Source organism: Anabrus simplex, chromosome 1 (genome assembly GCF_040414725.1).
Source record: "Anabrus simplex isolate iqAnaSimp1 chromosome 1, ASM4041472v1, whole genome shotgun sequence".
Taxonomy (NCBI): Eukaryota; Metazoa; Arthropoda; class Insecta; order Orthoptera; family Tettigoniidae; genus Anabrus; species Anabrus simplex.
In genome coordinates, this window is record NC_090265.1 from 791,101,985 (window position 1) to 791,128,542 (window position 26,558).

At 38.9% G+C, this 26,558-nt stretch overlaps 1 protein-coding gene across 2 annotated transcripts in view; it reads right to left on the minus strand.

The window, feature by feature from the left end:
- LOC136857531 (UPF0047 protein YjbQ) overlaps positions 1–26,558 on the minus strand; it is an 80,729-nt gene that overhangs the window by 31,825 nt on the left and 22,346 nt on the right. For both annotated transcript variants that reach the window (XM_068225226.1, XM_067136260.2), the window contains one exon: positions 14,309–14,348. In XM_068225226.1, coding sequence (XP_068081327.1) covers positions 14,309–14,348 — 40 coding nt within the window. The remainder of the gene's footprint in view (positions 1–14,308; positions 14,349–26,558) is intronic.

Genomic DNA, 26,558 nt, shown 5'->3' on the forward strand with positions numbered 1-26,558 from the left:
ATTTTCAGAATATTTTACTTATGATGATGTGTTTCACATGGAAAAATGAGGGTTAGGAATTTTCTTCATGAAACTTGAATTTGCCTTATCATAATCAACATGTCTGGGGGGGAAAGTCTCTGCATTTCGGCGTTTGCTGACACAGGTCACTTTATGAATAATAGAATGGATCTCGAGGAGATTAGGAAGTTATTAGAAACTATGACAGAGGAGAACAGGAGAGCACAGGAAGAGAGTAGGAGAGCACAGGAAGAAAGTAGGAGAGCACAGGAAGAGAGTAGAAGGATACAGGACGAGAATAAAGAGGAATTGAGGAAAATACAGGACGAGAATAAAGAGGAATTTAGGAAAATACAGGACGAGAATAAAGAGGAATTTAGGAAAATACAGGACGAGAATAAAGAGGAATTTAGGAAAATACAGGAAGATAGTAATGAGCGAATAAGTCAAAAAATGAACATTATGGGTGCTGCGATACAGGAAGAGGCGAAAAAGGGTCGTGACGAACTATATGCAAAACTGGAGGAAACTAGTTGTCGGATTGACAATATCGTGTTAGAGTGCAGGGAAAATCAGAAAAAAACCCTGGAACAAGTTGTTACTTTGACGAGCCAGATTAAAGAGGATAATAAGGTTATCACCGGGAAGGTCACCGCTCTTCAGAGTGACGTAGTCCTAGTAAGAAATAACACTGAATCCGTGAGGAAGGAGATAGATGTTATAAAAGTAGAGATTTCTACAGCACAAGAAGAGATGTCAGAACAAGTGAAAAATCTTAGAGGAGAGGTCACAGAAGACTTAAAGAAAATAAAAGAGAAGGTCGATGATGATCTCCGATCCGTAAAGGACAGTATCTCAGTCAACCAAATGGAGATACAAGATATTTCACTTCAGTTCGATGATATCAAGAGCATGATTGACAAGGACAAGTCGGAAATACTTGAACAAATTATTAATCTTGCCAGAGATGTCAAGTCCGGGAAACAGAAGATGGAGGAAAATATGGACGCCCTCCAAAAATTAGAAAAAGAAGTAGGATTCTTGAAGTTGCAGGATAGGAGCACTAGGGTCTTAGTGACATCATTAATGGACCGACAGAGTAATGTCGAAGAGGTCGTACAGGCTAAATCTACTGTAACAGAAGGAATATCGCCAGTAGCTGAATCGTCTCAGAATATTACCCATATCGAACAACCCACAGTAAATCTAAGTACTACGCCGGCACAAAGTGTACCTCAGATCATTAATTTTATCCGAATGAGCGAGGACAGGCCTAGAAAATTCAACAACTTAAATGGGGTCACACCTAAAAATTTCATTAGGGACCTTGATGAATATATCCACGAACAGAAGATCCCTACCGAAAAACATCTTTGAACGGCGGAGAAATTTTTAGAGGGAGACGTGCTCAACTGGTACCACGCTTTCCGTTATACGTTTGAAGACTATGAAGGTTTCAAGCGCTTGTTCCTACAGAGATACTGGGGAGCGGATTTGCAACAAGCACTACGGTTGGATTTGTATTCACGAAAATATTCCATAGATGGGCAGACGCAGTACGCTAATTACTTCTGTAATCAAGTACGACGAATGAAAGACCTCGACACTCCACCATCTGAAAATGAGTTGGTCCAAGCGATAACAAAGCAGTTTCCTGTGGAAGTACAGCGTTTACTCATTGCTGCCAATGTTCAGACCGCAGTGCAGGCTGAGGCTATCCTCAGACAACTCGACCATACCATGAATGTCTCAACAGTACCGAAAACTCAAAGGAGCAATACTTACCAGGTCAACGTAATAGACACTCCGAAAAACCGGAATTCGACTCAAATGCCTGAAAACCGAAGTCAGAGCGGACCTAAAGAGTACAAAAACTATCCCAGAGCGTACGACCGTCGATGGGAAGAGAGAAGAACGAGACCCAGAGAGGACAGGATGGAAGATCCGAAGAACGTCCGAAGAAGGGGAAATTACAGGACACGGGACCGACCACAGGACTACAGGCGAAATAGGCCCTATGATAGACCTAGATATTATTCAGATCGTAACTACCAGAATTTCAGAGATGAAATGGAGAACCGTCATCGAGAAAGTATGCGGTACATTGAAGAATTAAGGAAGGAAACTGAAAAAGGCTCAAAATGGAAGGACGCCATTCGTAATCAAGACACCGATCCAGATGTGATGGGAGCCGAGAGCCCACAGTTCCAGCGACACCGGAATTCACCTCATGACGATAGATTAAATCCTTCGGCACCACAATATCAACCTGAAAATCAGGGTGCCAGAAGAAAGACTCCAATGTGAAGATATCAAACTATTACTCTCCTATGAACAGTTATATTCAATGCCTCGAACCTAAGACTCTACCGTAAAGCAGAAGAGTGAAGAAAGAAAAAAAGAAGAGACCCAGGTCGGCCATCAAAGAAATACCAGTTTGTGTCGTGCAGAATGATTACCGTTCAGACAACTGACAGATGCTTGGAAATTATTAATACCATGGAAAATTAAACAGTGAGGTAGACAGCATACGGACCACATTTTAAGGAATGAACACGATTTAAAAATTTTTAACCTTGTTTAAAATTTTTTGTCCCAGTAAGAGGTGGATGTGACCGTGAGGCCACAGCTGAATAGACAGGTGTTGGTATGGCTTGTGTTCGCTTGTCGGCGAGATGGGGTGTGCGCGACCTTGGGCGAGGACGAGAACGAGTTTTTTTTACGTGAAGAGGGCGACCGCCCGGCTAACAAAAATAAAAATTAAAAAAATGAAGGTTGGCGAGAGAAAGAGAGATACCAGCACGTGTCACCTGTAATTGCGAGGAACGATATGAATGAAATATTTATAATATCTTTGGTGGCGTGACATGCATATTTACAGAAGGCTCAAGGATTAAATTAAAATAAACTGGATAAAAAATAGCACATTTAGAGGATATAAATTAAAAACTGAAATTTTGAAATAATTTACACGACCTTGTGGCTAAAATGGTAATGAAGTTGTAGATTCGTACAGTAGAAGAATTTAGTATCTAAATTGACTTTACTTCCGTGCATGTGCACCAGACACGATATTTAAGTCATGTGATACAAGTACTCACTCTCACACTCACTGACGTGTTCCTGGACTATCATCTGCAGTCGCTCAGCGTGGAACGTCGTGAATACTCTCGTCAAGAATAGTGGCTTCACTCCTGTGCTCTACACTTCCGATAACTGTATACAATTTAGAACAGTGCTGTGATCAGACGTCGAATGTGCAGATATTAATCCCTTAAGTACGTGTCATTTCCAAAATACAGTTACGTGTGTGTTTGGAGTTTATTCTAAAGCACTTTGTGTAAGTTTCAGCTTTCTCACGAGTGGACGCGGAAGACGTGGACGTGATCATTTCCAGAAGAGGACGGAACTTCGCATTATGGATTACCAGTGCTTCACCATGAAGTTCTAAACTATCGACCACCGTCGGCAGCGTCAGGATGCAGATTCTTTCATCCTAGCATGGCTGATTGAGAACCCAGACTTCCAGACGTGAAGATTTCTCCTTAAGTTAAGTCGATTACGTCTCATTTATATCTGTTCTATGTAGTTTTGTTCTATTCTTTCTTTCTTCTTAGCAAGCTATTTTGACACATTTTATGGTTGTATATTTGCTCGAATATGTCGTAAAAACTGACACATGCGATTGCTTGATGACCATGTGGCCATGAATTTGACAGTGAGGGTTCTGATAGAGTTATCCATGTGTTATCGACACCATCTTTGCTTATTGAGTGAATTTCGTCACGAATATGAATTAATTTATGTCCGATGGATTTAATGGTAGGATATTTCGTCCATATTTTCAATATTTTTCTTGTAATGGAACTTCTACTTGTACCTCGTGTTTGAGATAACGGGTCATCGGGATATTGAGTCTGAATTCTATATACGAATTTAATGTGAATATGTGCATTGGGGGCATGTGATAATTAGTTAGAGTAATTAATCATCGAGACACATTTAAGTGGATATTAGGTATTTGTAGGACGATGGTAGGTCCTGATATTTCATGGCTACACATATATGAGATTAGGATGCGACAAATTAGAGTCGTCATGGCAGTACACTGTACGTGTGGAGTGTATGGAATAATTGTGCATGACATGAATCTTCGTGAAACTGAGCTTTTCACATGTAATGGATTATTCGCGATGAATGCAGTGTAGTCTAATATTAGTGTCTTCAGATGAAGAAAATGAAAGTCCATGTTAATCGATGTACTTCTTAATTCGTGGGAATATCCCAACTTTTCTCAAGTAATTCAATAATTTCAAGTTGAAGGTACAGGTGAACGTTCGAGAAGGCCTTAGGTCTGAAGAACAGGTCCTCGACGAAATATCTAAATAATATTTGATTCGTGACTATGCAAGCTCATTCGTTGGTGCAATTTTTCGCTCTCATGAGGTAACTCAATCGTGATGTAACTCAATAAATCTGTTAACAGGAGAGTAATATGATTGATCGACACTCGTCGACATGTACATAGTGCAGATATTTTCTTCTTGGTAATCACAGTCTTCTTGACAATTTCCGTAGTTAGCTGTAGAAGTAGTAATGTGTTAGTAGTTAGAAAATTATTTTCTATGTGTTCTGTTCTGAAAATATGTGACACTTTGACATTATCGATTGATAGTGGACGGGATTTCCACATGGATGATATTCTCCCCATTTACTTACGTTTGCAAGCCCAGAAGGCGTTTTATTTTGTTTAATTATTGATTAGATGCTTAAAGTTCAGTATTAATTCTCACGAAACGAGATGTGAGATGACGTGAACAGGTATATCCGACGTCTCGGATTAACTTGGAGAAAACCAAGGCAAATTCAACTTTTCATTTTATAATTACAAAATTGTTAAGATAACGACTGTAAATTTTATTTTTGCTATAATTGTTAACTTTTTGAATCTTGGATATTTCTTTATTATACTCGTTCTTACCATTACTGCATTTTTTTCCAGATTGTCGATGAAGGCTTGGCCCAGACCTCATTTTTCCGAATGAAAATTTTTGATTCAACTTTAAATAAATAATTTAATAACTTTAAAGACGATAAAAAAAAAATTTCACCATGTAAAAATACTCTGTTAGAATTTTAGGGAAAACAACTGCCGTGTACCATCCCATTTGTTTGCGCCTAGGTTTGTTACATCAAGAGCCATATTAAATTCCATAACGTAGCGATCATAGTCATAATCACAGATTTCAGGATGGCCAATATTTCATTTCATTAAATAAAAGTGTCATATTTGTTCTATACCTGGAACGTGCTTATTCGATGAACCCTATGTCAATCCTACCACATTCATTTATTTTATAAGCTTACAGCCACCGGACTGAGCACCCCTGGGGTGTCTCGTGTTCGTAAACTGACTATGTCGGGCACAATATGAAGGTATGACATTGACACAAGTCTGGAATGAAACATCTGGCGATGAGGAACATATGAATTTGGAAAACACTGAAATGAAATAACAATAGTGAAGGGACAGGGAAGGGAACTACCTATGTAAATCCTTAATGGGTGGCAACCAGGTATTCCTTAATTTATAGCCAGTGTCCCTGTTGAAGTTGTTAGGATTTCTACGTATTTCCACAGCTTCCCGTATAATCCTGGACCTGTAGTGTCTTGCGTGAGTAAGAGCTCGAGCACCTTGGATCATGACATCATGACCCGACGATAGAGCGTGCTCAAGCTATCGCTGATTTGTCTGGCTGGCTGGTTGAGACGAATATAACATTCATGTTCCTTGATAAGAGTACCAATGGACCGGCATGCTCGGCCAATGTATAACCGCAAGTACAGGGAATTTCGTATACTCCAGGATGTAAAAGTGGGGACAATTTGTCCTTGGTTTTACCCAGACTGTGAGCAATTTTAGTGACGGTGCCAAACACGGTTTTTATATTGTGTTTGCGGAGGACCTTGGCAATTTGATCTGTGGCGTTATGAATGTAAGGTAGGTAGGCAGTTCCCTTCACTTCTTCCTTCTGTGAGCTTTGCTTGGCTGTTTCTCTGGGATGTAGGGCTCTATGAATCTCCAAATGGCTGTAACCATTACCCTTGAACGTGACAGTGTGTATCTCCACCTGGATGTTTGATCGCTCACAAATTCGTCTCGCCCTCTTGGTGACTGTCGTGAGAATGCCTTGTTTTTGTGCTGGATGGTGGTGAGAATCTGCATAAAGATAGTGATTTCTGTGGATAGGCTTATGATAGACGGTATGTCCCAAGGAGCCGCCCAGTTTCCTTCTTACTAGAACATGCAAGAAAGGAAGGAAGGCATCCGTCCGACTCCATAGTGAATTTAATTGAAGGATGTTGCTGATTTAGGTGGATTAGAAATAGATGAAGTTTCTCAGGACGTTCTGTCCAGACCACAAATGTATCATCAACAAACCTCCACCAAATCATAGGTTTGACAGGTGCCGAAGCAATAGCCTCTTCTTCAAAATGCTCCGTAAATAAATTAGCCACCACAGGTGAAAGTGGACTTCCCATTGCCACTCCGTCCGTCTGGTCATAAAAATTCATACTCCACAAGAAATAGCTGGAAGTTATGCAGTGATAAAATAGGTTACTAATGTCCTCAGGGAACAGGTGTTCAATGAGAGACATGACCGAGTCAATCGCGCTTTAGTAAACAAGGACTCCACATCAAAACTCACCAAAAGTGTATTAGGTTGAAGGGTTATGGTTGACAGCTTGTTGACGAAATACAGAGAGTACCTGACGTATGATTCAGTACGTCCTATGTGTGGGTGAAGCAATTTGCTTAGGTATTTAACCAGAGCATACGTAGGGGGACCCATCGCACTAACAGTAGGTCGGAAGGGAACATCTTTTTTATGGATCTTAGGAAGTCCATATAATCTAGGTGGCAGTGTCCCCTGGGGACAGATGTTTAGCCTCCTCTTTCGGAATTGAAGATTGCCTTAAGAGCTTCACGGTGGCGTTGGACACACGAGTGGTAGGGTCACATGAGCTCAGTCTGTAAACAGGCTCTGACAATGTAGCCGAGATCTTATTCTTACACACGTCAGTGTCCATAACCACTGTTGCATTACCCTTATCAGCTGAGAGAATGGTCAGTTCACAGTCATCTCTAAGTTCCTTCAGAGCTCTTCTCTGACTTCTTGTAAAATTGGGCACGGGTTCAACAGCGGACCTGATGAGCCTCACATATTTGCCTAACTCCTCAGTTTCATCTGTAGGTAGTTTGTGGACGGCTGCCTCAACAGAAGTAATTAACTCCTCAGTGGGAAGTTTAGAGGAAGTGACAGTGAAGGGGATAGAACTGCCGTTTGGTTCTCATCCAAGGATTTCTTGGAAAGACTGACGACAGTTTTACTAGCATCCGGGTTTGTACGAGAGACCGTCTGTTTCTGAGCTAGTCGGAGGAACTTAGATTTCTGTCTAAATGACACTTGGTTAAATATGCGTTCAGCTTGTATAGCAGTAATGCGATTGAATGACAATGACAATTCCTGCGAGAGTGTTGCTTAACAGCAGGTGTAAACGAAACAACTCTCAGGAGACCGAGTTCAGTTCCTTATGAGTGTAATGCACTCTCTCGATCACAAGAGCCTTGCTAGCACATTTAGGCTGATTCTCCACGAGCAGGTAAAACGCCGCTGTTCGCCCGCCTGACCGCTCAAACTTTTTGCCTATTCTACACGAGCGGTTGAATTGACGCCTGTAAACAGCGCCAAAAACGCCGGCGACACACGCAGCCATTCTCCACCAGCGATAAACCTGCCATACTAAAATGATGGATGTCGTACGAATAGGTTGTGTTGTCGGAGCTGTTCAACTACAGTTGTTAGCGATATTAAAAAATGAACCTGGTAAGAAAAGACGTTGGTGGACTCACCCTGCGTTATCGAATCGGCTCACCACTGGACAATTTAAGTTAGAGGCTCACTTAGTAGTAGTAGTAGTATGACCTGGTCTAGGATTACAATTTGCTGGGGCTGTACTTTAATTAAGGCCACGGCCGCTTCCTTCCCACTCCTAGCCCTTTCCTGTCCCATCGTCGCCATAAGACCTATCTGTGTCGGTGCGACGTAAAGCAACTTGCAAAACAAAAACAAAAGCAAAGAATTACAGTTTAGGCCTACTCCAAATTATAGAACCACAATTCACAAAATAATTCAAAATTCAACCCTGAAAAGAGCCGTTTCGTAAGAAAAGCTTCTTCTGCTTCAGTTTTATTTAATCTATATTCATTTTATTCCAAATTGGCAGTGAAGAGGGGCTTTCTCCTCTGGCTTTGAGGAAGAATTTGCCTCCAAGTCAGATAGTTTCTTCCCCCGCCAGTGTAGTGAATTGAGATTTTCCGATTCATCGTGTAGGCTATTCCTAGGAAACAGATTAGTAAAAGGGCATAGTTTTTGCCCTGGAACTCTCCACTATTCGACCCTCCGCCATCCCCGCCGAAAAAAAGACGAAGAGTGTTCACGGCACGGCTGTCTGCGGCTTGGTCATTCAGGCTCTGAAAATTTGGATTGTTTGATCGGCAGCGTAGTACTGTTCGTTAAAAGTGAGAAAATGCGTGGTTTTTCATTTGATCGAGTATTTCATATGAAAACATTGCTTTTAATCGCGCCATTCCTACTGACATCATTGTAATGACCTACGGTCATTTCAGTTGAGAAAATGACTAAGACAGTCTTTCTGAGGATGTAAAAAGGCAGTGTCTGCCATTATAATCTAAACTCCCCAACCTGATTGTGACTGATGGTAGGCAAGCGGGCCTATCGTTACAATGAATATTCCCTAACACAGTCTTCATATGAGAAAAGACGTTTGGTGACTTTTCCGTCGCGTTTCTAGGGTAACGTTAAGAGCTATGGAATTTAATACAATCTTGCTCACAACGTGTACACTACCTAACCTAGAATTCTGTATACAATGTAGAATTCCGTAGCGAAGCACGGGTACATCAGCTAGTAAAGAATATACTACACTTCAGGCAGTTCCTATCGTGCGACAGAGGCGGGTGAACTGCTCACTGCCGCCACGTGGAGTATGACTCGCTGTTCTACCGCTAGCGGGAATGACGCCTCTGCTGGCGTTAGACCCGCCTGCCCGCTCATGGACGCGTCCACCCGCGGCGTGCAAACCGCCCGTGTAGACAACTCGACCCATATCCCATGGTTCTGTTCCGCAAGCGGGTTTGTAGCGGGCGAACAGCGGCGTTTTACCTGCTCGTGGAGAATCAGCCTTATACATCCGCCTGGCCTTCGGAGTATTTAACGTGTGCTTCAGCTTCACACAGTTGGGAATGATGTTATGGTCCCTGCATCTCAGCAGAAAGCATACGAGAGTATTTTTGTCAATGCATGTTGCGTGGTCAGTGTAAGTAAAACATCTCAAATTACTAGTCCGTTGCAGTTATTAAGAACTACAAATTCTCAGTTTGAGGAGATTAGAGAACTACTAATGAAAAATTTGGTGGTACAGTGAAACCTCGGAATGCGAGTAACTTGGTGTATGAGTGTTTTGCAAGACGAGCAAATGTTTTAAATACATTGTAACTTGATAAGCGAGTGAGGTTCCGCAATACGAGCGTCACGTGTGCCTATATTTTCCCCTCCCCTAGACCTTTGTTGAATGGATGAACAAGGTCTTTGGTCCTGTAGTGAAGAAAAACCTTTCAGAAAATAATCTGCCGCTCAAAGTCTTGCTGGTTATGGACAATGCTCCTGCTCCCCAACACTACTCCACTACTCCAGCCTATGGATCAGCAAGTCATTTCGAACTTCAATAAGCTATAAACCAGAGCACTATTTCAGCGATGCTTCGAAGTGACTGAAGGAACAAACCTTACCCTCCGAGAGTTTGGGAAAAATCATTTCCCCATCGCGAACTGCCTGAAGATCATCGATAAAGCCTGCGATAGAGTCACCAAGGGAACTCTCACTTCCGCTTGGGGAAAGCTGTGGCCTAACTGTGTTCTTGGACGTGATTTTGAGGGGATTGTTGGTGACAATGAGCCGCTGATTGTCGATGAAATTGTGTCGTTAGGGAAGACTATTGGGCTGGAGGTGAATGACGTGGACATTCAAGAGCTGATGGAAGAACACAGCCAGGAAATGTCCACTTGCATCGCGAACAACACAAGCAGGTTATGAAGGAGATCTTGTCTGGGTAAGAGGAGGAGGAAAATTCAATGGAATCTCTCACTTCAACCGAGATTTGGGAGAAGTGCAAACTGTGGGAAACGGTGAAAAATTTTGTAGAAAATCACCACCCGAATAAGGCTGTAGCAGTACGAGCGATGCATCACTTCAATGACAATGCAATGTCACATTTTTGTGAAATTCTAAAAAAAGAGGCAAAAGCAACAGTCATTAGACAGGTTCCTCGTTAATGTTGTAAGAAAAGGAAACAATTCCAGTGAGCCAACAGATAGCAGTGATTCCGTTAGTGAAATTCGTGCTACACAGTAACTCTTCTCACGTTATCTCTCGTCTCCCTCACACCAACAATGATTCTATTGTAAGATAAATTGCACTTTAATTTGTTTTACGTTATATTTTGTTTTAAAAATGGTATGCGAATAAATACTTTTGTATTGTGGACGAATCATCCAGGTTTCAAATGTTTCTTATGGGAAAACTTGCTTTGATATACGAACGCTTTGGATTACACAAGCATATTGCCGGAACGAAATATGCTCGCAATCCAAGGTTCTACTGTATAGCTATTTTCAAGTTGTGCCATAAAAGCCCAGATAAAATGGAATTCTTGAAGGGTTTGGCATCTGATCAGGTGAAATTACATGTCAAAGAAGAAAAATAAATGAGTCAGTTCCCAGAGAGATACAAGCAGGAATAAGCAACATTTTGCATGTAAGACTCGGCGCCAAGATACGGAAGAAAGACTGAATAAACTGCAATCTTGCCATACATGTCCAGCATCCTTGAAGAGAAAAACGGCATGTGTGTTTTAAGTAGAAGTTTTCAGTTTGTTTGCAGTCTACTAAAAAAAAATCTGCAACAGCTGAAGCGAGAACAAATGGATATCGCACCATCAGTACAGAACTTCAGTGCCGGAATGATAGGTTCCAAAGTGTGCTGCACGTTTTCATTTATGTAATTATTTTTGTTTATGATTGTTGTGTTCTGGATCAGTGAAAAGTGAACTGCTTGGTAATTGCGGTGTATTTTTAATAATTTTACTGACTACAACGAACAAGGTAAAATTTAAGATGATGTCTGCGTACTGTGAATAGGAAAGAAAAGGAAATATATCTCTTTTTTTTTCATTATTAGATCGTACATATATCCATATTATGAGAGATTATTACATGCTGACTCAGATTGAGATGACTGTGTACATATTTGCCAAACATTTTTCATTGTAGAAAACTTCTGCTAGTAAAAGTAACTAGTTATTACCAAAATAACCCAAAAAGCATTTGCGTAGACACATCTATTGGAGGACGAGAGATACTAAATATGACGATAATTGTACTGTTTATTACCAGGGCTTATAAATCTGGATTTAAGTTTCTGGAAACTCATTAAAGTTAACAGCGCAGTTAAAGTTACAAGCACATTTAGGTAACTCACAGGTAACTGTGGTGTACCAGAAACAGGCCATAAATCTCTTTATGCAGGCAACCTTTAGCTGACGGATGTGGGGCTGCCACATTAGTCTCTTATCAAAATGGAGACCCAGGAATCTGCAGGCGTCTACCACTCATAACACTGTTTTTGCAAACGGAGCCACATTTCCTCTCCAATTTTAGTATGGTGAATTTCCCCTTGGCAAGACCCCATGATGCCCCTTTGAAGTGTTATAAAGACCAGCTCAAATCATGAAGGTCACATATCAACTCTCAAATCTATTGACGTCCGAAACGGGGGAGGAGCTGTTTGGGGTTGAAGAAAACTTTGTTTGCCCAATTCTACCAAATAATTAGGTTATGGCTTCTAATTTAAGATGACCGGGCGACTTGGCCGTGCGTTTAGGAGCGTGCAGCTGTGAGCTCGCATCCGGGAGACAGTGGGTTCGAACCCCACTGTCGGCAGCCCTGAAGGTGGTTTTCCGTGGTTTCCCATTTTTACACCAGGCAAATGCTGGGGCTGTACCTTAATTAAGGCCACGGCCGCTTCCTTCCCATTCCTAGACCTTTCCTGTCCCATCGTCGCCATAAGACCTATCTGTGTCGGTGTGACGTAAAACAAATAGCAAAAAAAGTTAATTTATGATGGCAAAATACTACTTCATTGATGGAAGTGTTTTATAGGCAACTTTAAATGCAGTGCTTAATTACTACCAGTTAAAGATATTACTCACATGTAGATAGTTAATTTACTGTCTGCTGTTACACATATGAAGAAGTTTACAAAGAGCAGATTACATTCTATGTGTGGCACAGAAGTATTAGGCTACAAGTTTATCAGTATTTTTGATGTAGCTAAATCTTTGTGAATACAAATTAGAGACAATAAGTATCAATGAGTACAATAAACAGTACCGATACCTACGCTGTGGAAAGAAGTCTTCTTCACAAGAATGCAGACTACACACTGTCATATATCACGTAACGCATTTTCCAATTGACAGCGCGGAAACCCATCTTTCTCTCTGAACTTTTTGTACAGGAAAGTAGTGAACATATTTTGCATCCGTTTTATACGATTTGAAACCGTATACAGAGCAGTACTTCCTCAAATTTGACAATTTTCTTTCTGTTTCCATCACGACGTCAATGCTTCGCCATGTAAATAAACCTCACCAGTCACTATGTTGCAGCTTCAACATTCTACCGCGTGGCTGCGCCATCCAACTTTTCTGACGTCAATAACACACTTATATTGATATTATAAATTTACTCATTCAGGACAAATATTTTAAGTTCCCTATGGGAATCAACATCTACATCAATAACACACTTGCCAAGGATCGCTTGCTTTGGTACCGAATAACATGTACTGCCAGCGGACTGTTTGAACAAGAGTGTCGCAGGCATGAAGAATCTAAATTACAGATACTCCGTCAGGTGAAGCTTTGTCCTCTGCCATCCATCGAGTACAATCTATGTAGATGCAATTTTCATGTTAGAATTGGCTTGTTCGGACATTGGAAGCACAAGCACAAACAGCAAAGAGAACAAATGGATTGTAAGCAGGCAAAACTATATACTTGGAAACTAGTCATCAGCACAGACACTTAAAATTTTTTTTTTTTGCTAGTTGTTTTACGTCGCATCGACACAGATAGGTCTTACGGCGACAATGGGACAGGAAAGGGCTAGGAGTGGGAAGGAAGCGGCCGTGGCCTTAATTAAGGTACAGCCCCAGCATTTGCCTGGTGTGAAAATGGGAAACCACGGAAAACCGTTTTCAGGGCTGCCGACAGTGGGGTTCGAACCTACTATCTCCCGAATACTGGATACTGGCCGCACTTAAGCGACTGCAGCTATCGAGCTCGGTACTTAAAAAATAAAAAATAAACCTTCCAACAGCTTTATATGCAATTTATTCTGATATATTAATTTTGCTGACCAAACCAACTTCTCCTATGTACTTGTGCATTGAACAAGTCATAATTCCCATAATTCCCAATGTTTAGCATTTTAATACTTACTTTCACAACACTACAATGTACATTTCAAATAAAATATTACTCATAAGTTTGTTTTCTTGCCATGATTTTGCAACAATTAACCATTAATAAATGATAATTTAAAACTATTTCGTGGCCTTTGTGTAATAAATCAAATTAGCATTACATAGCACATATCAAAACATACTAAAGCTTATGCTAATTTCAATGCTATCTGTACAGAGAACTGAGAAAGCACACCAGGGAAGGACACATTGTTAGAGTAACCAGATCCCTCCCACCATTCTCAGTCATTTTGACGATGTAGTAGCTGGATAATTCAATCAACGAATGAAGCTTCACAGGATAATATTGGTAACTTCACAGCAAATTCAACATAAATATTTTATTTCCAAATCATCACGTCAGACATCATTCAAGATCAGACCTTACCCCAATCATATAAAATACAAGACTTATTTGTAGCCTGTAGTAGGCTAGTAACCCCTGAGAAGGTATCTATATACATAATCTTTGAAAAACGCGCTAGGCTTGTTAATGAAACATTTTTGCCCTTAAAAGAACAATCACCAACACCAATGTATAAACCGATAACTGAATAAATAGTAAGTACAACAAAGAAGTTCATGAAACATTAAGATTACCCTAAATTACTACATTGCTAACATATCACATATCAACTCACCTCAGGCACTATTTTATTTAACATCATCTCCATGTCATCTCTAGAATGAAAAAACAAAAGAATTATGGCACACATAATTCTGAATGAAAGTTATATAGAAAATGACTGTTAGTATCCTTTTCCTACATATTTCTGAAAATACCTTGCCAATGTCTAGCAATGAAATTTGTACATCAATAAGTAACAACAACAAAAAAGCACTCATCTAAAAAGCTGGTTGTAAAATACTACCTAATTCATAAGGAGGGCATTTGAAACTGCCAATAACTGACTAACACTTTGTAGAAATAAATTTCATTCTAAATAATATGAATATAAAGGTAAAAGATTCTATGAAGAACAACCCAACCAGCTTTTTAATGGCCATGAAGTAAGTGACTGCTTCAAGTTTCTACTAATATTTCCTTACACAGAATTTAAAATTTCTAAATGAATTTAAAATATTACCCTTAAAACCAGTTGACATGGCTTCTGCACTAAACTCTGCACTAAAACAATCTGAAGCTATTTGAACTCTTACAAACTGGGTTCCAAATGGCTAATGAGATCTAAGCCCTTTCTATCATATACAATTATTTTTCACAAGGTCCAAGATTTTTACAGTAATATTCACATCATGCAAAAATCACACAAGCAACATGTGTGATGTGAAATGCCCTGAAAAAATCTCAAGTTACACGTGTTCTTTACTCTTAGAACCTAAGTACAGTAAAATTAACAAAAGATTTAAAGGAAGTTGAATTAATAGAAGTTCATTACTGGGAGCAAGGAGGAGCAAACTGAATACTTTTATCAATGTGAAATATAAGGATACATGTATCAGAACATGAGGCAAAATCTGTATTGAGCCGTACAATTCATTTTGTATCATTTTTTGGAACTTTGTCACCCCACAGATACAAACAAATCTGCCACTTCCTTAGAATATACACAAACACCTTCATTCTATACGATACTTCATTATTAATTGCTTACATTGTCAAAAATCTTATGAATGGTACTCATTTCACTAGACTTGGAGACTCTGAATAGCATGAAACACAAGGCTGCACAAGACAAAAACCAGAACTGCTTTTGTGCGTATTTTGCACCATAATTCTGCCAAATGAGTACGCAGCAACATCCTATAGTAATATACAAATAGCAATATCTATTGTTAATTCATAAGCCTTTACTAATAATTTTATATCAAGTACAATGGTACTAGCTACTTCATATTTAAAACTTTAAACTATCTTAGTTTATATAACTGAAACCAGAATACATCACTTTGAATTTTTAAAAAACCCGACAGCTTAATTAAAATTACATGTAGAAACATCTCAATCTACTCTCCTTCCTCACTTGTTCGCCTATGAAAACAACGATAATAAAGTTAACAGTGCTAGAAAATTTGTCGAAGACCAACAGTGTTACATTGTCCAAACGTGTGATGGGACAGTAAAGGCTGGTATTACATTGAAAACCGTGTGGCACATGCTTCTGAAGACCACCAATAGATTGTGTCCATGGACACCAGTGGTTAGAAATCAACGTCTGACAGTCAGTGTACATCTGGCTGGGCTCCAAGATGGATGTAAGTAAAGCAGAACAGTGGTCATACATGAAAACTGTCTTTCTCCTTGGCAAAAATGCCGTTCAGAGTTATGCAAAGATCATCCTGCGCCACGATGATGACAGAACATGTGACAGAATCCACTTCTCATGAGGGTCATAGTCATTTCGGTGTATGACAGCCTAGGTGTTCTTAAAAGTCGTCCTATTTGAGAGAGCCACACTATCAATGCCTAGTACTACCACTCAATTCTGCAGGGCCATCTGCATTGTACACTTCAGTGAAAACAATTCCCTACTCCATAATAACCACACTGTGGTTCCCACCAGAGACCTTGTACAGCAGCAGTAATAGAGTCTTAGAACACACCTTTATTCAACAACTCTCAGTTCACGTGACTTTGATATAATTACGAAACAGAAGATGTCTGAAATGAGCTATGCAGATGAGGTGGCCACTGTACTGGCATATCAGCAACAAGTGGTACACGTTGACTAAATCAAGACCACCAATGGTATTCAACACCTTCTCTATCGTTGCCCTGGGGGACTATTTTGAGGGGTTAACTGTTTGTAATGTATGTTTATGTTCAGTTTGTGCACAATAAAATATTGTAACACTACACAGTACGTGCATTTCTTTCAAGTGTTCCCCTGCTGTTAGCGCCTTAACCCCATTTGGTGCTAGCAATGAGACACACATTCCCTTGGCTTTCAATGCACATAATGGATTTCCTGTGCTGCTGTGTTATTGGACAATATAACGCTGTTGTCACGATTTATGAAATGTAGAGATAATTTTTAACATTTTTTTTGTTAAGAAGAAAGCCATACTTTCCAGTGTCGACCTAGTCAAATAGGACATAAAACTTTCCACTCTGTCAAACACAAAATTTTGATAAAAACTATAACACTACAAACATATCTATAAAAAACACACTATTACACAAAGAATGACATGTTACGTTCTACAAGAACATCCTCAGATCCCATCAATCACTTAAATCATGCGTAAATATGTACAGTACTGTTCACGTTGCGTAAAATTGTCAATGATAGAGAGTTAGATGATATGAACAAGGATTAACAAATGATTATTTTATAAGTACTCGACCAACACTGTATTAACATAATGAAAAAACAAATTCTGTACTTATCTGGATTGTTGAAGCTTAGTACAGAATTTTATTTTTTATTATGTTAATACAGTGTTGGCTGAGTACTTATAAAATCATCATTTATTAATACTTGCTCATATTATCATCTAACTCTCTATCATTGGCAAGTTTATGCAACGTGAACAATACTGTGCATATTTAAGCAGGATTCTAGTGATGATAGAATCTGAGGATGTTCTTGTAGAACAAAACATGTCATTCTTTGTGTAATAGTGTGTATTTTTTACAGGTATATTTATAGTGTTATAATTTTATTCAAATTTTGTGTGTTTGACAGACTGGAAAGTTTTTATGTCCTAATTTTTAACTACTATCAGGAATGGAAGTAGCAACTGTTGAATTAACAACAAATGACTCAACTCCCTAAATATGCCAATGGTTTCAGAAGGAGGGCTTCAGATGGGTTGACAGACCTTAGCTGAGGGAATGGCAGATCATCCAGCATCTGTATATCCAGGTTACAGGTAGCTACAAGAGGTATGAGTCTATATTAGGAGGTAGTAGGTGCAAAATACCTTTGGGACCGAAGACCCCTTGGTAACAAAAGCCTACAGCTGAAATGAAAGAGACATGCACCTCTGTGAATACTAACGAAGCTGTGAAGTGTTGACGGCCAGTACCAAATCTCGCTCAGTTGGGCATTATAAAATTGGGAACCTTTTGAAATTGACAAATAAGATTATAGAACTGGTCAAATTCAAAAAAGGAGAAGGATTCCAAGATTATATGCATTAGCTGCTCAAATGTTATATACAGTAGGCCTATGTTTGGATCAGCATCATGTGCCAATTTTTTCACTCAAAAATTTTAAGTCCAAATCAAGAAGTTTATCAGATCACAACCTAACATGAAGTCTTGTATTATTTCCCGGTTATTACATCCCAATACTGACACTGGAAAAAAAAAAAAAAAAAAAAAAAAAAAAAAAAAAAAAAAAAAAAAAAAAAGTAAGTCACAAATAATATTCAAATCATACTATACATTGAAGCTGTAGATGAATGTGCGTAATTATTTTATTATTCTCCCTTATTTACTGTATCTTTTGCCAAATTAAATCAAATTAAACAATTATATGAGCAAAAACAACTTTTATTCTCCAGCAAATTATTTTGTTATACATTTAACACCAAAACACAAATTATTTACCTACACAATCTGTGAAAAATATTGCAATTAAAGAGAGAATATAGAGAGAAAAAAAGCTGTGTCATTAACTCCTGGGTATCACCTTAACTCACCACTGCTCATATGCCTAATACCTCCACTCTTCCTCCCTATCAACTACTGTCTACATTTCACAAACTCCCCAAACAAGTTTACTGTGAGGACGTAGAGCGGAGTGGGTTGATCCCACAGCGCTGCTTCCCGTCTTCATCTGACCTAGATTGATTACACTGATGAAAAAGACTTATCAAAAACAACTTGAGGAGGATAAAGCCACTCCTGAGAAAGATTTTACTGATCACAGAGCAGGTAATACCAAGAGTGGAAGAAGAGACAGGAGAATATGACCGGGAAAGCGAAAGGTAAGTAAGAATCTTAAAAAAAAAAAATATATTAAGGAAAGAAATTTTTTTAATAATGTTATTTGCATTATGTCCCACTAACTACTTTTATGGTTTTTGGAGACGCCGAGGTGCCAGAATTTTGTCCCGCAGGAGTTTCTTTTACGTGCCAGTAAATCTACCGACATGAGGCTGACATATTTGAGCACCTTCAAATACCACCGGACTGAGCCAGGATCAAATCTGCCAAGTTGGGGTCAGAAGGCCAGCGCCTCAACCGTCTGAGCCACTCAGCCCGGCAGGAAAGAGATTGGGAATGTTGAAGAAGCAAAGAATATCAACCATTTGTCAACACTGAAGAAAACGTTTGTACAAAATCAGGAAAGGTAGCATAATGACACTGTGAACGTTAGGAAAAAGGAGCTATAAATGAAAATTAGGTACTGAAAGTTACGTTACAATCCTGGAAGGTAATAAATAGGTTCTCAATAGCATTTCTCAAAGGGAAACAGGTCTAGGATTGTTGTCATGAGGAATATATAGATTATTAATTTTCAGCATTATGTGAAAAACCTCCAAATCTGGACCATGCTAAAGAACACAAACATTTTCAATTTTCATTCCTGACTTAATGATGTACTTCTTACACACTACAGTCTTGAATAGAAATAATGTAGATGCCTAATCTATCCATCAATCTATAACACTAGTAAAGCAGAATACTGCAATATGGAACACTGTAAGAGCAGAGAAAGTATATTTCCCTCAGAGTTTAGAATTACCTCAATGAAATTGACTTTAAGACAATTGACAGGACAGTAATAATTATGCAATGCTATACTAACTGCTTAAATCTAAAAGTAATCAATTATTATTCCATGCAATGGTTAGTCCATGCAGCACCACTATAATGAGACTGGCAGGACATCTGAAATCAAAAACTAGTTATGTAATAATGTTATATACTTCAACAAGAACTACTAATCACCTATAGCTAAAGACTGCACGTTGCTGGGGCAGTTAGATTCCTACCCTAGCTCTACTGTTGAAAGCTGTAGCTAACAGAATAAGCTTGGGGTTCATGGAAATATTTTAACATCTACAGTGAAACCTTGTTCGGTATTATTTAAAAATAAAACGTCCTTCTGAAATTTTTAAGTAGGTAATTTTCCTCTTAATCAACAAGTCTTCTTTTGAGTACCCTGTCACTTTTGCATAAATCCAAGATACAGCTGTAAGATAAAATGAAATACCGTATGGTTAAAAGGGAATGAGAGTAGACCCATCTAAAAAAAAAAAAAAAAATACTGCAGAACTCTGGTAATCTGAAACCTAAAAATCCAAAATTTTGAATAATCCAAGCAATCCATGACAGAGGGACAAAATCCCTCTCGCAGAGTAAGGAAAGGATTTCATCATAGTACTGTATTTAAAAATGATTGAGCAAGCATTGACCAGAACAGAATCCAAATACAGTTAGGCCTATCAATTATGACAAGCTGAAATGCCACGAGCACGCATACAGTGCAAGCATCGTAACAGCAGGTTCAGGGAGTATTGAGAAAGAAAGCACTGCAGTGCAAATGACTATGTCCTCAAGTGAAACTCCACAAATGATTTTATTCAATAAATGTAATCATAAGAAAACAAAGAGCAACAGCTAGCATCTGATGTATACATAAACTGTATTTAAATAATAATAATAATAATAATAATAATAATAATAATAATAATAATAATAATAATAATAATAACAACAACAACAACAACAACAACAACAACAACAACAACAACAACAACAATAATAATAATAATAATAATAATAATAATAATTGGACCAAGAATTTTACCAGATGGAAGCCGATGGTATCAACCAAATCGTGAGCTATATAAACACCAAGAAAATCTCAGATGCCATCAGAAGAAGGCGACTGGCTTTTTACGGACATCTATCCAAAATGGACTCAAATAGGTTATCCCATAGGATCTTCAAGGCTGCTAACAAGGACAAAGCTACTGGATTTGTGTGGATGAAGCAAGTGGAGAAGGACCTTTCGGAACTCCATTAAATCAAAATGACATAGCTGATCAGAGTAACTATCATACAAATCTTAAAACTAAATCCTTTGTAACATCCCTCACAGAAGTTACCCACAGACCAAAAGACGAGACCAGGAAATGCTCTGAGGAATGTAAGATTGAATTTAGCCGGAAAATGAAGGACTACTGAGCCACCAGGAAAGCTCGAGTTACCAACAAGAAAACAGCTGCCAAACCAACCGCTAAGAACACCAATTGTGGCAAACAACGACGATGACATTAAGAAACACCTAAAATACAAGCACTATGGTCCACAGATGGCCCTAATGAAATTAAAAAAATAATAATAAACCACATTTTTAGCAGAGGAAAACTAAACACAAAAATATTAATTATTGTTTGATAAGTGTAACCATACCTACTTATTTTAATAATAATAATAATAATAATAATAATAATAATAATAATAATAATAACAACAACAACAAATATAAAACACATCCTCTGTCGTACACAAAACTGCAACACAAAAATAAATGTTATCCACTTCTGTTTTATAATTACAATTATTATTACAGCAATAATTAAAAGCAAATCATATTCTCTTTAGTGTGTGAAACCAAAACATGCAGCCATACGCACAAAGTGCCAACTCCCCTAAACTGCTATCTTACAACTGACATGGCAAGAGGTCTGACCACTGTGGGCACGAAGAGCTTTTGGTATAGGTTCATTGCAAAATATGAGTACAACTGCACGGCCATCCTCTATTAAAATTAATCAGAAAGAAAATGGACAAGGACTAGCCAGCACTTTGAAAAATGAAGGTATCTTCAAAAGAAAGACAAGTGCAACGAAGAGTGTGAAAATGAGAGACTCTCTAGGCCTCGGAAACTTATTACCGCCAATGTTGAAAGGAATTGACCAAAGGAGATCAGATAGAAAAGATGAAAATGAGGAGCCTCACATAAGTAAGAGTATAAAATAGACATGACAAAAGCTATAAGCAACTCTGTACTGTACTTATGAAACATGTTTGCTGCTTAAAAATGTCATTACAGTATTTTGCAATGCACTGTTTAACAATACTGTATTTTCCACTTAATTCAGGTATTTTTTAGCGCTTGTTGCAAAGGTAACGGTGATGCTGTCCACCCTCGCTCCTCTGTCTCACCGCTATACTACATGGACGGTTTGGCTACCTTTTCCTTCTGTATTTAGTTCAAACCAGAAGCATCCAAGAGAAAACAGCTGATACCACATCATAATTTGCATGAAGCAAATTGTCCATAGTCCATTCCCCCATCTAAGAAGGTAGTTTTCTTCCTGCACCTCTTTCAGGATTTAGGTTCTGGAGAGGCCCAAGTCACCTGTGCCATGGTCTCCACTACGTGCACTAGCCATACGACTAGGTAAATCAGGAGATTTTTTTTGCGATATATCCCAACATTTTATGACATCATTGATGATGTAACTTTGAAGAATATTTAACACGTTATACTACTCTTATGTATTTTTTATAAATACTGCATGTATCCGAGCTTTAGAACAAATGATTCTTCATTCTAACTGCCTTAGGCCTTTCCATGAATTTCTGAACTAGATTTATGCTAAAAGCACTGGCCTTGCCGAACTAAAAAAAAAAGAAGTGGCGAGTTGGCCATGCGGTTAGGGGTGCGCAGCTGTGAGCTTGCATCTGGGAGATGGTGGGTTCGAATCCCACTGTCGGCAGCCTTTCTTTAAGTAGCTGAAGTGGGCACTGGCAAGGCAGATGATAATGCCGGTGGTGTTCTTAAATATGACAGAATCTCTATCATTTTCGCATAGCAATGCTGACAGTAAGACTGTTTTTAGCATATTTACATGGACAAAAGCTCAGTTTAGATCAAAGCTTTCCAAAACATTTTTAAAAGTTTTTTTTTTTTGCTAGTGGCTTCATGTCGCACCAACACAGATAGGACTTATAGCGACGATGGGATAGGAAAGGCTTAGGAGTTGGAAGGAAACGGCCGTGGCCTTAATTAAGGTACAGCCTTGTGTGAAAATGGGAAACCATGGAAAACCATCTTCAGGGCTGCCGACAGTGGGGTTTGAACCCATTATCTCCAGAATACTGGATACTGACCGCACTTAAGCAACTGCAGCTATCGAGCTCGGCTTTTTTTTTTTCTTTTATGCACCAGCCCCACTAGAGTACTTCAGACCATGCATGAGTAATTTTATCGAAGGAAGGAGAAAAGTGCAACTGACTCTTAGATGCACCCATGTATCTTTCTACGTATCAAATGTGACAACTGTGTACAGATTAGAAATGTCTATCTGTATAATATTTTAGTCCTCTTCAATATTGTATACAACATATTATCATCTAAATATCCTAAGAATACTTCAATTCAGTCACAGACAGGGTGAACAATTATAGATTTAGTAATCGTTCCCTTGAAGGTCTCGTCATGTTTTCATACTGGCAGATAGAAGTCCATTATACCATAATTCCATTTTAAGAATTTTAAGAACACCTGTATTACTTCTTCAAAATAAAATAGTCAAATGCATACTGTAATTTAGCCCATCAAACAAGTCTGTGGACTGCTCTGACGCAGTTATTTATTTCATCCTACATGGTGCTAACAATTTAATTGCTACACAGCTAATACAGCCTACATATAATCAGAACTGCTTGACGTATTTTTGTCTTGGCCTCTCCCTATTGTTCAACTATCCCTCCCATCCACACTTACTCAAATACTAACAATGATTCCTCAATGTCTCAAGAGGTATCCTATCAACTGACCTACTTTACTGATAAAAGTTTACAAAGTAATTCCCCTCTCACAAATCAGTTCGGCACTCTTCATATATGATCGAATTTACTAATCTTGCAAACATTCTCTAGCACTACCCCAAAAAGAAGCAACTATATTCAGTATGTCGATCACATTATTTTATTAACATTCACTGGCATTTGGTAGTGAATTTACAGTTCGAATTAGCATCCTGTAACTAACAACTGTAATTGATAACATCTCGGCTCATTTTTTTAAATACACTGATAATGTAAGAATTGTGCACAAGAGTGCATAATGGGATAAATATCACATCTTACAATAGGAACTGACTAAATTTGTTCTTTTCATATAGTTGGTAATATGACATCTGTCATACAGCAGGTTGCAGAGATCATATACGGAGTTCTGTTGAGGTTCATGGAATGTTTTGTTTTTACATATTTTCTGATGATAACTGTGCACCGCTAATCCCGCTGTCAAGTAACAAATGTATTGTTTGGGTCCTGTCCGTGACCGATCTAGCATTGCATTTGTGGTGTAAAACTCGGGCCATATGGTTTTCCTCTTCTCTTGTCTTTCTTGTACAACTTTTGCCCAGTTAGTCATGAAGGGGGGCAAGAATCTTATTTGTAGGTCCTCCATCAGAAGCCTCTTTCGTGAGTTTATATACTAATCTTGATGGAATATATTTGGACAGTCTCAGGGTTAACTTTAAGAAATGGGCCTTTGTTTTCTTTAGATTCTTGGGGTCCTTTACACTGAGATTTTGTCAGATGATTTCTATACCGTAACACAGGGTTGGAATGATTTTAGCTTTGAGTAGGTTTTTTTTTTTGTTTTTGCTAATTGCTTTACGTCGCACCGACACAGATAGGTCTTATGGCGACGATGGGACAGGAAAGGGCTAGGAGTGGGAAGGAACTGGCCATGGCCTTAATTAAGGTACAGCCCCAGCATTTGTTTGGTGTGAAAATGGGAAACCAAGGAAAACCATCTTCAGGGGTGCCGATAGTGGGGTTCGAACCTACTATCTCCCGAATACTGGATACTGGTGGCACTTAAGCGACTGCAGCTATCAAGCTCAGTCAAATAGTTTTAGGGCAGAAGGGAGACTAGGCTTTTGACTTCTTTTGATGTCGAACATTCCCCTGGTCGCTGCTACGGCTCTCTCCATAATGTGTATTCTAAACAATTTTATTGTTGGTTGGAGAGTTGCTCCCAGGTACCTGAAGGAGTTCACAATTTCCAGTGGCTTCTCTTTTATCAAGATAATGTCTCCCTTTGATCTTCTCCCACCTTTTCTAAACATCATTTAGAGTGTTTTCTTTTGATTTACTTCCATTTTATTTCAGTCCGCCCAATTTATAAGGAGGTTAAGTGATCTTTGTAAGCCGTTTTTGTTTCCTGAACCAAGGACCATGTTGCTAGCAAAGATATACAGTGATGCTGTAGGTAAACATATTTGTGCTAATGTCAGATGTGGCGATGTTGAAGAGAAGCGGGCCAAGGGGGTCACCCTTCTCTTGTTTGAGCGATTTTTTCTGAGGATGTGACTGAGTCATCTATCCTGATCATGTTGTAACACAATATGTTTCTTATCAGGGTATTAGTATTGATGTCTATTCCCATCTTTCCTCTGTTTTGGCATATAAAGAGCTTCAAGGTTTTCGTCTAAGAGGTTTTGTACAGCTTGTAGGCAGGAGCGCCCTTTCCTGAAGCCGTATTGTTGTTTGGGGATCAGAGGGTCTGCAACTTGAGTGACTTTTTGTTAAGAGTAGTTGTTAGTAGTTTGAAGTTGTTTTCCAAAGCTATGCCTCTGTATGTGTTTGGATCGTCCCTTGCACCTTTGCCTTTATAGAGTAATTTAATTGCTGATTCTCTCCAGCTGCTCGGCATGTCTCCTGTTTTGAGATATTTATTTAGAAGAGATTGCCAGATGTTCGCTCGTAATGGATATGATGCAATGATGTGTGCATTGAAGATTCCGTCAGGTCCGGCTGCATTATGTGTTTTAAGATGAGCGATAGTCTCTTCAGTTTCACTTTCTGTGACTGGACTGTGCTCTCTTGCTGTCGGTGGTGGCGGAGGAGAGAAGGCTCTCAGTACACTATCAGGATTCAGAATATTTTTGAAATGTGCTTGCCAAGTCTTCATTTGTGTAGTGGGTGGTGATGGGAGTTTTCTTTGCTTTAGGGCTATAAATGGGTCTGCTGCAGCTCCGTTGGCTAATTTCTGAGCTTCATTTTCTAAATGTTCTTTGTGTTTCTCCTTTAGGAGAGATTTATAGTTCTTTCTCTGTAGAGAATAGTGATGTATGACTTGCTGTAGTCCACAGTTAACATTGCTAGCCGAATATTGTCAAATTCGGGCTATTGTTGTATATGTTTCCAATTATATATGAGGAATGACGTAGGTCCTGTTTGTGTGCATAACCAATTACTTATAACAGAATGAGGGAGTGTGAGAGTTGAATTAAGTGATTTACAGTACAAAAGACAAGCAAACTAAAAGGCTTCAGAAAAAGGACAATATTTCACCTCCTGTTCACCAGTCGTACACCTGGCTCTTTTATGACAAGTTAGTCCAACTGATGAAGATGTGCTTCAAATTCCTTGGGCTGCCAAACCAATTAGTTCCATGGACTGCTCCAGAAACAAAGTCTCAAAAAAAAAAAAAAAAACAATATTTTAGAAAAGCCCGTGGAGTGATGAAACACATGGAACATGGTGACAGGCCAAAAAAGAAAGGTGGATAGCACTCATGGAAAAAAGAGCCTGATATGTCTCAAAGCGCCCAGAAGGCTTGGAAAGCAGCTCAAATGGTTAAAGAATGAACTAAGGGCCCTCTTCATGCCAATGTCTCTTCAAACCAAACGACTAACACTCTCATGATGAACGGCAACCCAGAGGGAAAGATCAATAAATCAACAACAAAAATATGTAGATACTTAGAAAAAGAAATACAAATCCTCCACTAAACCATTTAGATAAATTGAAGTCTGGTCCAAAGCTAAAACTCTTTGGTCTGAAAACAAGGGAATGGTTCCTGATGTTTAATACCTGCCATACAAATGCCAAGTCGAACTAACTATCGACCCCCTTGTGTCCAATCTTCCTTTGCAATAGTCACAGTTCATGTACCACAGTATCATAATTTGAGGTGTTTAACGAAACATAATCTTAAG